At 33.1% G+C, this 13,039-nt stretch overlaps 1 protein-coding gene across 3 annotated transcripts; it reads right to left on the bottom strand.

Moving 5' to 3' along the window:
• Positions 1 to 313: 313 nt before the first annotated feature.
• LOC111303937 (DDT domain-containing protein PTM-like) lies at positions 314 to 11,532 on the bottom strand. 3 transcript variants are annotated; one of them, XM_022900474.2, is made up of 9 exons: positions 9,683 to 11,532; positions 8,961 to 9,575; positions 6,173 to 7,310; positions 5,091 to 5,379; positions 4,857 to 4,981; positions 3,504 to 3,964; positions 2,109 to 2,137; positions 1,284 to 1,934; positions 314 to 1,177 (listed from the first exon to the last, which is right to left on the bottom strand). In XM_022900474.2, exons 1-9 carry the CDS (start codon positions 11,179 to 11,181, stop codon positions 633 to 635), a joined length of 5,352 nt encoding a protein of 1,783 aa, XP_022756209.2. In that variant the 5' UTR covers positions 11,182 to 11,532; the 3' UTR covers positions 314 to 632. The 3 variants fall into 3 exon arrangements, with proteins under 3 accessions (XP_022756209.2, XP_089598921.1, XP_089598922.1); XM_089742795.1 differs by having other exon boundaries at positions 4,857 to 4,978; positions 9,683 to 11,515; XM_089742796.1 differs by lacking the exons at positions 314 to 1,177; positions 2,109 to 2,137 and having other exon boundaries at positions 1,774 to 1,934; positions 9,683 to 11,515.
• Positions 11,533 to 13,039: the final 1,507 nt, after the last annotated feature.

The following is a 13,039-nucleotide window of genomic DNA, read 5'->3' as shown; positions in this document are numbered from 1 at the left end:
GAACTCCTCTTGCAAGACCAAAAATACTGACAATAACAACAATAAGATAAGGAGTTAAAAGGTAACAATCACCTGCATTTTAAGGGCAGGGCAACCTGGCAACCAACCGGTTCTGGAGGAATAAAAGTAAAGTTATCAAGACCGGCCTCTAGATAACCCATCAACTTGCATACTGTGGGGTTGTAAATTGCCAGAAAAGCTGGCCAGGAGCTCTCATAGCCTCTATCAGACATGCCTCCTGTCGCTTTTTTCAACTTTAAATCCAATGCAATAAGTGAAGAAATCTTCATATGGATCAGCGCATTATGATTCATAGGCACAAATAAGCATTTTATTTTTCTGTTGGAAATGAATCATTCCCATGTACTGTTTAAAAATCTTCCATGATTTCAACAACAGAAAATTTACATGTAATTCTAGTCCTACAAACAAATCTAGCCCCTACACTAATCCCAGTCTACTTGCACCAATTAAATGTTAAACTGCAAATCTAACCTAAGTTGTTTTTGCTCCATCATCTCTGGTTGAAACTCAGCCGAGGCTCCAACTGCTACTGAATTTGGAATGTTCGTTGTGTTCACCAGATCATCCTGGGCTCTGTTACGACCCAAGGAAGCCAATTTAGTTTCAAATTAAACCATCAGAACATCATGGGAAGAGCACTCTGCCTCCTCAGCTACAGTTGCAGGAGCATCATGTCCTGAATTGGTTCTACTATTTTCCAACATAACTTTCTCTTCAGATGTTAGTCTGTTCAGTTTCAGTTCATTGTTAGAAATTTGTCGCGCATCTATAATCAGATTCTCTTCAAATATGGTAGTCCCATTTGATTCCAATTTATATCCCAAGATGGGAGCCCAAGTAGTATTCAAACTGGTACCTAATTGCTCCTTATGCAAGCACTCGTCATTAGCCAATGAACCTTGATGAGTTTCACTTGAAGGAGACTCAGTTTTTGAATTTACATGACATGGAGAAAGGAAGGCGCCATTTACTTCCTCAGAAGATTCAGTCCTAACACTATTTTGCATCTCAGCCAATTGAGATTCATCAATTCTTGTAGCCACCATATTAGGACAGACAGGAGGGCTCTTCTTACGGCAGACATGACACCTAAATCCAATAATCTTGCTTTTGTTCTCTGAATTAAGTCCATAAGCATCTCCATGAAACCATTCTGCATAAATTATTCGAAAAGAATATTATGAAAAAATATAAAGAAGGAAATTTTTATGCATCAACAGTCAGTGTTTACAATAATAGGAAGGCTGAAAATTAATTACCTTCACAAATTTCACATGCAACATAGTTTGAATTTGATGCATATCCAGCTTCACAGCAAAGATGACATTTCGGTTGATTGGGGGAGACAGTCATATGTTCAGAAAGGGGAAAAAGCTTTTTTCTTTGAAATTGCATCACCCGTTCATCGTCTGGCTTACTAGACAACCGAAGACCATTAAGCCAGTAACTATGATAAGCCCTTGTTCTCTTCTTCTGCCAAGAAGTACTTTTCTTTGTTTTCTTAGGTGCTTTCTTTGATTTCTGTTTGCCTTTCTTGCACCCGCCAGGCTTTTTCTTTTGGACAGAAATATATTTTATTTTCCTGGGTGAACGACGCAGTGGCACAGCAGCAGCAACCTTTTTATCCTTCTGTGACCGCAGTGATATTCGTACTGCCAGTGACTTTTTATTGTCTTTTGACCGCACTGACTTGCAACTTGTGGAGGCCTTTTTACCTTTTTGTGGAAGTTTTTTTGCACATTTTATGTTGGTCTTCCCCCCCTTTGTGACACCTTTACCTCGTTTTGTGTCATTTCCCCCTCTTTTTGAATTAAAATTAAATTTGCAATCTTGGCATCGATGGCATGTATACGTGCACTCAGCAATGATTGCTCCAGCAGATTTTCTAACATGCCTCTTATGAAAAAATCCTGAAATTATATCAAGCTAGTCAGAAATGTGAAAAATATGAAAAGAATAGCATGTGTGAAGTGAGATGCTTATAAAAGCAATACCATGAAGCACACAGAGAATCACTTTGTAAAAGCAAATCACGCATTTAAGCACAAGACAGATACACTTTATTATAGTAGAGAACCACTTACCTTTACAATACTGACAGCAAACGGCTTCCCTGCCAATTTGATTAAAGAAACACAGTCAAAAACATAGTTAATTCAAAAAATGGTATTCAATGAACAACAACCCATTAATGGTTAGGCCTTTAACTATGAAAATGTATATGCTTCAACATATATTCAAACCAAAAACTGATCTCTAGCTCTGTTCATTAATGACCCTTTTTTGGAAGAAATGACACATTAAATTTTGTTCTATTCTAAAATTGTCCTTTTAGAACTTTTCATACTATTAAGTTCAAGAAAAATCCTAGCAAAATTATTTTAATCGGTCATGTATTCTTAATTACATTACTTATTGCTTTGGTTGAGAGATAGCTTTCACTTTTCATATATTACTATATTGCAATTTTGTATATAAAACACGGATGTCTACAAAGCAATTTTTGGATGAAACGAAACATTAAGTTTTTTTATTCCTAAGTCATCCTTTTATAACATTCAATATCATTGAGCTCAACATAAATCCTAGCAAAATCATTTTAGTTGGTTATCCTAATTACATATTACTTATTGCATCAATTGAGAATCATTAAGATAGTTTTAGTTTATCTTACTTATTCTAGTGCTTTTGTTTTGGAAGATCCACTATTTAATTTAAAGAATTCTCACTGGAAAAGGTTAAAAAAAAAAAAAAAAAAACATAGAATCTCTTCTTGAGAAGAAAGTTAATAATAAATTTAAGAATATAATCCTAAAACATTATATTCTTAAATTTATTATTAAGTCGCTTAAATTTTAAAAATAAAAATGTTCAATTATTTATAATCTAAAAAAAGTGAACGAAAGCAAAAATATTTAGATACGATGCATGCGACTGAATTTTAGACAAACTAGTGCGACATCCTATGACAATTTTACTATTTTCTTCTTTCAAAGATCACATCAACCAATTTGTTTTCAATTTTTACTCATGCTAGCAACAAAGAAATATCAAGATCCCTAAACATTAAAGTTTTCAGTCATTTCTTAATGAAGCGATTATTACTAGTCTTTCCTCAGCATTTCCCTTATTAGTGCTTGAGTAACAAATGGGTCGACTAAATAATTCTATTCCACTAAGGAAAAATACAATCCATCCCAAATTTAATCAGCACCATTATCGTGAAAAAGAATAGAAAAATAATGTTAAAACATCAACTTTTTTAGCATGCTCTACTATCCAACACGACATACTTTTTGAAGTTCTTTTTCCTTTTCAATCTTCTTAATTATCAGCAATTTTGAAAATGACTGAAATTATATTTGGACAGGGAATGTTAGAAATGCATGTTCTGTTATTACTTTCCTCCAATAACATCGAAACTAAGGCACTATTTAAAATGATAAAGAACTCAAAAGTAACAGAATGATTGTTTCTACCTGATGAGGACATCTTTGTTACAGTGCCCACACTGATAATACTTGGACCTTTCAGCTTTAGAGAAGAGATAGGAGAACCCCCTATTATTTGATGACTTCTTTGCCACCCTACTGATCTCAGAAGCTTTTCCAGAAATCATCTTATTAGACTTACGGGCAATTCTCTTCTCTTCAAAACTTTTCAAGAGATGCAAAGGCACATAAGATTCATTCAACCAATATTTCTTTCTTTCACTTGAAGATTCTTCAACCACAGAGCCATATCTCATGACAATGTCAGGAATGATTCTCCTCTTCCCAAAATCAAGAAGATACTTCACCTCATCTCCCTCTATGGATTTTCGGCGCACAACACATTTCTTGAACAGTCTGATTGATTTCTTAAAATCCTTATCTAATGTAGGGAGAGCATGAGTGTTTTCAATGTCATCCCACCTAATGTTCGAATCGAGTTCTCTTACCTGAAAATATAACAAATGAAAAGTGAGCTAGCATTCAAAAGAGTGTTTGGTTCACAAAAATTTTGACAGACTTAATTATAAACATATGACTGAAAATGCAAATAATCAAGGCAAGCACTCAACCATGTAGGGCCAATTGCAAAACATTACAGACTGCCTAGTGTCTACTTATGACATTTATAAATAAATATATATGGCTAAAAGAAAAGAACCGAAACAGATAGGGACTAAATAACGTAAGAACATGCCTTGCATGCATATCCAGTATGGGCAAGAAAAAGTGGAAAAACACAAGCCAGCATCTAAAGTTGAACCTTATTGGACTTCAAGGGAAAAAAGTAACGTCTTAAATAGCCAGACCTTTTCATGCCAACTAATCCTGGCTTCTTGTCAAACCATCATCTAATTGCCTATATGGCTTGACCAGAGATGAAGGATGACAATCTCTTTCATCTAATAAGCAATATATGAATTGGCCTTTCAATGTAACATGATCATCCCCTCTCATTTTTTCAATCTATTGCCCTTGGCCTGTTCAGCTGGTTTCTGGATAAAATATACTAATCTCCATTCTATAGCAAAACTTCAAACTCATTGGGTTCATATCTAATCTTTACTATATAGCCTCATGAGAAGGACATCGATATTTCAATAAAAAATAAAACAAAAAACCTTTAAAGCACATGATATTGTGTCTAGACAGAGTGCAATTAGCTGGGATTAATGAAGAAATGATTGTAAAACTGCATGAAGGTGCAAGTCAATAGCTTATCGCTTGTTTACAATTCAATCAATATACACAGCAGTAAGACTGGCATCAATATTTTCCCTCCACATTTCCAGCAACTGCTCCCTATCACAAATAAGACATGAGGGCCATAAGGAATCATACCTGGAAAGCAAGTTGTTCTACACTAGTTGATGACTCAACAGCAGCTCGCCATGCAACAGATTTGCTTCTCTTTGCAAAATCAGGACTCTCAGGATAAAGTATGCCTGGTAGCTTTTTGCCTCCTGCTGCAGAATTTAAACTTCAAAGAAATTCAGAATCATTGTTTAGTTTAAAAAACAAAATATTAACAACCCCAACCAGAAAACTTAAATGAAAAAGAGGAAAAATGCAGACCTTGCCTAGCAGCCTTAGAAACCAAAGAGCGGGGTAAAACCTTCCAGTTGAACAACTGACGAGAAACCTTACCACCCCTCCACCAACAAATACTTGGTCCAACAACAGGATTAGAAGTAGTGTTACCCTCACCATCATTGCACATGCCCCTTTTTCTTGCAATCCCATGCTTGGCAGATCCACGACTTGAAGCAGTCACAATATGAGAAGCTGAACCCATGGTGACAGCAGAATCAACAGGTTTCATCCAGTCTGATGAGAGTGCAAGGCGATGCAGATTTGCCTCTAACTGCATCATACCCGTTAAAACATGAATAATGTCAGAAACGAGAGACTAAGATCAAAGTGATATATATTAGATTATTGATCAAAGTTATATACATGAAGAAGTTATAGTTGATAGATGACTAGAGTACCTAGTCTCACTGACCCATTCCAAAGAGCTAAGAATGTGAAGCTGAGGTGGTAAAACCTAATATAACCAAAAACAACCCATCTAACCTTCTAAAAAACTATACAGAACCAATCAGAATTCACTAAAAAAGTTAAATGTTCAGAATTGACTCTAACCCAAACTCCAAATTACCAGAACCTTATTACTTTTTGCTTTCACACAATAATGTGGAAAAGTTTACAGAAACCAAAATGACCTGCCCAACCTCACCCAGCCAAATTTAAATCTAAAATATCAATTATCTAAGTGCAAAACTGTCCAAAAAAGTCAAATTCTGAAAATTGTAATAACCCAAGACCTAACCAATTACTGCCCCTAGAAATAACAACTTTGAACAAATATCATTTTCACAGCAACCAGGTTATACATGTGGGTATATTTATTTCAAGAAAATAAATAACAATTTGTGAAAATAGACCATACAAAGAAGAAATTTGAAAGGGATTGAATTGGACTTAGCAGTAACATGTTAAACAGATTATTTGTAGGGTATTAGCTTTAAACATTTAGTTGGTCAGATCTTAGGATGATGCCAAATAAACTGATAAGTTGAATCCTTAAAAACCATAGTGAAAAAAAATTTTAAGTTATGTGGAAAATAAATGGAAAATAAATGGAAAATACTTACCATTAGCAATAAATGTCTAACAGATGCAATATCACATGCCTTAAGAATGCTTTTACGCCAGATATTGATGTATTGTTGATTCAGCCATGGACCCAACAGAAGCCCACGCAAACGACTTTCAATGAAAAGTATATGGCATATGACATGAATAACATGGCCCTCTCTGTTCCACTTTGACTCAAGGTCAACCATCTCACCTTTTGAAACTTCCTGAACACAACCCAAAGTAATTTTAAACAAGCAATCTGTATCATTTGTAGGATATCTACAGGAGAAGCACCACCCACAATTTTCTTTGTGTGCATCTACATATAGATTATGAATATCTGGCCAATGAAACCTGTCGGATTTTTTCAAAATAACCTTCATCTGCATTGCAATTATCTCCTCAACAGAGTTTAGGGAGTCTTCATTTGTCTTTTCTGATGGCTTATGCATTAACTCTCCTACAACTAATGAGGCAGTTTGGGCAAAACTGTAGTAGTTCAAGTAGCCAGTCCCAGGCTGTGTTTCTGATGCATCACCTCTTTTTGCATTTACTGCAAATGGAGTTTGATCTAACTTTGTCTTGCTTTCTTGTTTAGTATCTAAACCATTAGATATTAAAGAACGGTCTTCAAGAGTTGAGGATTTTCCTGGAATCTCAGATTGATTCGAGAACTCAACAGAACCTTGTTTCTGAAAGTTATGAATGACAGAACCCGATTGTATTGTTTCAGCCGGGACTTCAGAACTTATATATGGGATTTCTGTTCCAGCGAACAAATCCAACAAGTTAGCAGACTCTGTAACCTCAATATCAAGATGACCAGAATTTTCAGCAACTTCCTTCTCTTCTGGTTTTCCATCATCAACAGTCTCAATTTTTATCGCACATACTTCTATAGAAGCCACATGTGGCAGCGATGTGTTAACAGTTGGAATTTGCCCCTTGGTAAGTGTCTTTGAACAAACAGAATTCAGAGAGTACAAGTTACTACTAGCACCATTTGAGCCAACAGCAACATCCCACTGCTTGCAAATTGCTTTTATTAAGTCACTATACAAAATATCTGAAGATTTTAGCACATCAAGTACAAGATTAAGGTCATCTCTGTGGTAGTAATTCAATGAGTGCTCAGCATCACATGAATCTAACCTGCAATTTCAACAATACAATGTCAAAGTAACAGCAGAAGCAATAGCATATTGAAAGAGAATTGTTAACCCTGAAATTAGTAATCTTTTCCATTTAAAAATAAATAAATAAATATATATATATATATATACACACATTAAAATACAAATCTTCTATGTTAATACAGAACTGAAAAGTTTAACCAAGAAACAAGAAGTAAACCCATCAGAGCCTAAATAATAGAGAAGATAAAGAATCTGAAGGAAATTCTCATTTTAAACCTTCCAGTTTCCCCAACATTTCTACATGAAGCCTTAATTTATTGATTTGCTATATCTAGTGCCTTGAATTTTCAAATTAATACAATATAAGCCTTTCATCCAGATCTTTGAATAATGGAATGGAAAGTATAATACCTACAAATTTTACCTTAACTATAATTTTCTTACAGAAACCTTATGAGTCAAGCATAAAATAAGAACAGAGCACAATTTCCATAATCATTCCAAAATATTTGGAAGAAGAGCTGAAATTGCCAAAATTTCAAATTTCAAATTTCAAACATGCCAGTTGTGCAAGGGAGAAGATGTTATGTCAGGGGCACCCAACATTTTCATATAATGACAAGGAACAAACATGAAAGGAAATACATGTTTGTATCTTGCTTAAAACACAATGGAGGTTGAGCAAAACGAAGATTGGGAAAATAAATGACAAAACTTTCAGGAATGAAGCAGAAACACAGATAGAAACCATTTCATTTGGTGTAATAAACCAAGGGAACTCAAACTCCACTATATGACCCGATCAAATACTCCTCCATTAAATTAGTTGATTAGAAAGAAATATATTTCATCATGGATGAGGAAAAAAAATCTAACAATAACTGTTTTTTGGACATAATCCCTTGGAGTTGGTGAAAACAATTATTTTACTATAAAAAGTCACAAACTCTTGAAGTTGCCCTCTTCCTGCTGTGTGATTCATAAAAACTTAAAATCTAGGATGAGAAATTAGGTTTTACCTTTTTCTGGATATCTCTCTAATTTAAATTATACAAAAAAAAAAGCTATGTTATTATAATTCAAATAGAACTATACAACAATAATTTTCAGTGAAAATTTGTGCAAATAATATCATTCAAAACAGAATCATGATTAAAATATATAGAAGCATGCTAAGCATCAATCAAAGGATTTTGTTTTGACATCAGCAATTCCGAAAAAGATCATAATCATGTCAAATAAAATAATCCATCTACATGTTGGTGCAACATGAAGTTTTTTGATGAATGGTGGAGATGGATGTTAAAGGCTGTGTAATTGATGTCTCCATATCATGTGCCATAACTAACAAGACCTTTATGAAGATAATGACAGGAAGATTCCACAGTTAAAGAATTAAATTTATAAAAAAAAAAAAAGGTTTTTGCCTTATTCGCAAAATAGGTTTAAAAATTGCTATTAAGTAAATGTTAAAATAATATATGACAAAATAAGGATTTGAAGGGAAATAAATCAGTCAACAAGGGTAAGATGATAAGGAATTTTATGCACTCTTCAACATTCAACCAGAACAGTATTTCCCACACATGCATTCATTAACAATTATATAGTACTAGAAGTCATCAGTTAATAACCCATTTCTACAGGTTGAGCAAAACAAACTTACACTAACAAATAACCACAGCTGTTATAATATAACCGACCATGAGGATCAACGCCCAAAAGCTCTGCTCCTCTAGGTGATTTACGAAGTTTCACCCATGGCTTATGTCTTTCAATTGCACACTCAGGGCAGTACCAGTCACCTTCTGGCAAAAGAGCATTGACAATACCTACACACTTTGAATGGTAAGCAGCAGGACAGCCATCACAGCATATTAAACTTCCATCCATCTTGCAAAGGCAGCAATCATCACTATTCCAGTCTGTAGTGTCATCAACTGTCTCCTCACTTATGCCAGATCCACCTAACACATCCATAGCAGCTTTTCTTTTCTTGTAAACCTCAATGTTCATATTTTGATCAAAATCCATGTCAGTCTCAGATGCCAATGACCTTTTATTAAGTTCAGATCTTATGGCTTCAACCTCAATCATATCATCACACAAACACTTAAGTATCTCAACCTTAACATATGCAGGTTGTTTATAATAGTCAATTCTGAATAGTTTCAAACCACTAAGATAAAAACCACAATTCAATCCTGAACCATGAATGAATAGATACTCGACCATGAAAATTGGCCATGTAATGGAGTCCAAGAAACCCCAATTAAGGCTCCTACATTGTAAGATAACAAGAATATTAAACACTGATAACTGGAAAACAAAAACAATATTGACATGGCAAGGGCAGGAGAGGAAAAAGAATGGAAAGAATAAAAATACCTCAAACATTCAGAAGCAGATTCAGAACCTTCATTAGAAAGGTATTCCAAATGCTTTTTCAGAGTTTGCAAAATGGAAACATGAATACAATCAAATAATGAGCTGGGAGACTGGCACTTCAGTGCAGCCACAAAATCCTCCAACTCAAAGGGACTCAAAAATAATAAAGTACTAAATGACCTCAAACAAGCATAAATAGAAAAAATATCAAGTAGAGCAATCCCGTCCAAGTTCAAGTTCTGGGAAGATGGTGGTAATTGCAGCTTTGGAGGAAGAATAATAGGCTCTTCAAACACTTTACGACTTGACGTAACCGGCTTTCTGCCTGTAACTGCAATAACTGAAGGGGATGTTGACAAATTGCCAACCACACACTTTGTGGGTGGTGGTGTGCTTGATACATGATTTTTAGCTGACCCTCTCCGAGCACTTCTTCTCAACACCCTTTCTCTTGAAGAATCCAAGTCATTTGAAACTTTTCTTCTCTTTCTCCGCCCACTAGCTTGTTTGTATGAACTTCCGATATCGGCTTGGTGCCTATTAATTACTGCAGTCTTGATAACATCTGTATCCATAACACCACCATTCTCAAGGAATCCTTCAATAGATCCTAAGCTTGATCGATCTTCCTTCAAATCCTTGCTAGAAACATCCTCTTCCACATCATTTTGCTCCATTTTCTGTGTTTCTTGAACTATCTCAGCACAAGGGGTAGATTCTCTCACTTGCACATGCCCTCCACAGTTAGCATTAATACCATCCTTGCTAATCTCCTCATCAGCCCCTAAATTCAAATCAAAACCACATTCCCTCCTTTGGGTTTCGCAATTAGCATTAATATTGTCATCCAAATCCCAATTTGCGTCCAAATTCAAATCAATACACCCTATCTTCTTCACACTCTCTCCCCCACCATAACAATTACCATTATCGTTTAAATAATTATAACCATAACAAGTATCATTCAGATTTAAATCAAACCCATAAGAATTCAAATCAATCCCATTTTTCATTTCAATATCCCCATTATTATTGAAATTCAAATTCAAATCTCTTCGAGACCCAATTCCCTTCTCATCTACGATTTCATTCCAATTACCATCAAAACCCTCATTTTCCTTCAAATTCCCACCAAACTGTTCATTCAAATCAACATTTCTAATCAAATTCCCATTCGTATTACTCTCTAGGGTTTCCTTGTCTACATTACCTGGACAAACAAGAATTTTCCTCTCAACACGGCGTCGTTTCCTGGGCCTTCCAACCCTCCGCTTCTCACGGACAACAGCTAACCCCGGGTCGGGCCTGGGCTCGTGGGTTGGGTTAGAATCATCAGCCATGACAAGAGAAGCAACTTGGTCGAAGTTGAGTTCCTCGGAATCGCCGTCGTTGTAAACGATCTCGAAAAACCCAGACGAAGAATTAAAGGAATTAACAGTTCCCGAGAAACAACCAAATCCTTTGAACTTTTTATTCACGGATTTGCCCACAAACTCCATTTCCTCTGTTTTTTTTCTCTATTTCTTTTCGGGTTTTTGAAAATTAAAATATTTGTGAATGCTAAAAGGGGAGAGGACAAAAAAGAAAACCCAGATAGGAAATGTTGATTTAAGCTCAAGAGTAGAAGGTTTGGAGGGGTTTTAGAGAAATTGAAGAAAGAACAAAAAAAGCAATCTGTTGGTTTTTTTCTCTCACACAGAGAAATGCTTTTAAAGTGCAAAGAACTAGAGAATCAAATCAAACATGAATTGACTTTCTCTCTTTTTTTTTCTTTATGAAGAAATGGATCTTGAAAGAGAGAAAAAAGTGGTGAAGTTGGGAAGGAGAGATGTTACGTGCGAATCAGATGCAGGGAAGAAAAAAAAAGTGAAATATTTATAATTTTTTATACCAAAAACCAAAAAAATATATTTTTTTAGATTTTTTTAAGGAATTTTTTCGAGTTCGTACTCCATATTTTATCGTGACTAGTCAAAAGTGCTGGAATTTTGTTTTTTTGTTTTTTGTTTTTCTATTTTTGGGATAGTTTCATGGTTGTATAACTCTGCTACACAGTGGCTCGCAAAGAAGATTTGACACAGAATAGTCAGTTTAGGTCGGTATACGTTATATTTATTTAAATTATATTATATAATTGCATATTTTTAAAAAATTATATATTATAATAATTATTAATAAATTTATTAAAATAAATATTTATCATTTAATTATAATATGATATATAACAAACAGTTAACTTTTTAAAATATAATTATATAATATAATTTAATGAAAATAATACATATTAATATGAAATAATCATTTTATATAAATCTTATATAAATATATAAAAGTAAAAATTTTTAGCATAAAAGAAAATAATCTTATGTGGATAAGTTATATTTTTTACATATGAAATGTCATAAGTAAATGTCACATGTTATATAATTAATGAATTTGATTATATAATTAATTTTAAAATAATTTATTATGGTTAAATTAATTATGTTTAAATATCAATATTCTTACTCCTTATAAATTAGTGATAATTAATTTAATCATTAATTCAAAAAATTTAAATTTAAATAAAAACTAATTAATCATGAATAATTTTGTATATTTACTAATTGTTATTTATGACTATACAAACATATTAATTTGCTAGAATAATCTAACATATATATATATGCACATAAAAGATAACTTCAATATATTAACTTGAAAAAAAAAAAAAACAAAATAAGTGTATATATGTAGGCTAATTTCTTATGCATGAATAATATCTAATGATGTCATGTGTTTAGATTATAATCAACAATTCAAATTTCAAAATTAAAATTACAAACTAATTTAATCTTTAATATTTTTTCAATTATTGTCCAAAAAATATTGTTAACTATTCCATAGCTTTAATTTTAGTTTTTTTTTAATTTAAGTTTGAATATTTCTTTCTAGTTTTTTACAATAAAAGTCTTATTGGCCATGCATTCAATAGTTTTTGTTTTGAATTCTCTAAAATTTTGTATACTTGAACTTCTTTAATTTTGGGTGTTTGATTTCAAAAATAGAAAAAGCTTATATGCCAAATTATGTATTTAAAATTTAAACTATAATAATATGCAATTGGAGGAGATAAATTTTTTTTTTATAATAATTTGTAATTGATTAATAGCTTAATCCTTGATATTCACATTTATAAGTATGTATGTTGTTGATATTGGTAGTTTAAAATGTGATATATCCCACATTTGATAGAAAAATTTAATATTGATGAGTAAAGTTAATTTTTATATTTATTTTATTTATTTTTTTAATAATTATGTTCGAACAAAAATAATTATCATATGATAAATGGTCATAACTATTTGAATATAAATA

The sequence above is a fragment of the Durio zibethinus genome, chromosome 13 (assembly GCF_047325235.1).
Source record: "Durio zibethinus cultivar Kanyao isolate XHJ-2024 chromosome 13, ASM4732523v1, whole genome shotgun sequence".
NCBI classification, from domain to species: Eukaryota; Viridiplantae; Streptophyta; class Magnoliopsida; order Malvales; family Malvaceae; genus Durio; species Durio zibethinus.
The sequence above is the reverse complement of the archived record's forward strand: the minus strand, read 5'-3'. Positions and strand labels throughout refer to the sequence as shown.

Bases quoted from the DNA above. Each gene is read 5' to 3' on its own strand.
- LOC111303937 (XM_022900474.2), bottom strand. From the start codon at position 11,181: ATGGAGTTTGTGGGCAAATCCGTGAATAAAAAGTTCAAAGGATTTGGT. The intron at 9,576-9,682 runs GTATTTTTATTC...CTTACAATGTAG, and splicing joins TCTGCTTCTGAATGTTTGAG to GAGCCTTAATTGGGGTTTCT. The intron at 1,178-1,283 runs GTAATTAATTTT...TAATTTATGCAG, and splicing joins TGCATGTGAAATTTGTGAAG to AATGGTTTCATGGAGATGCT.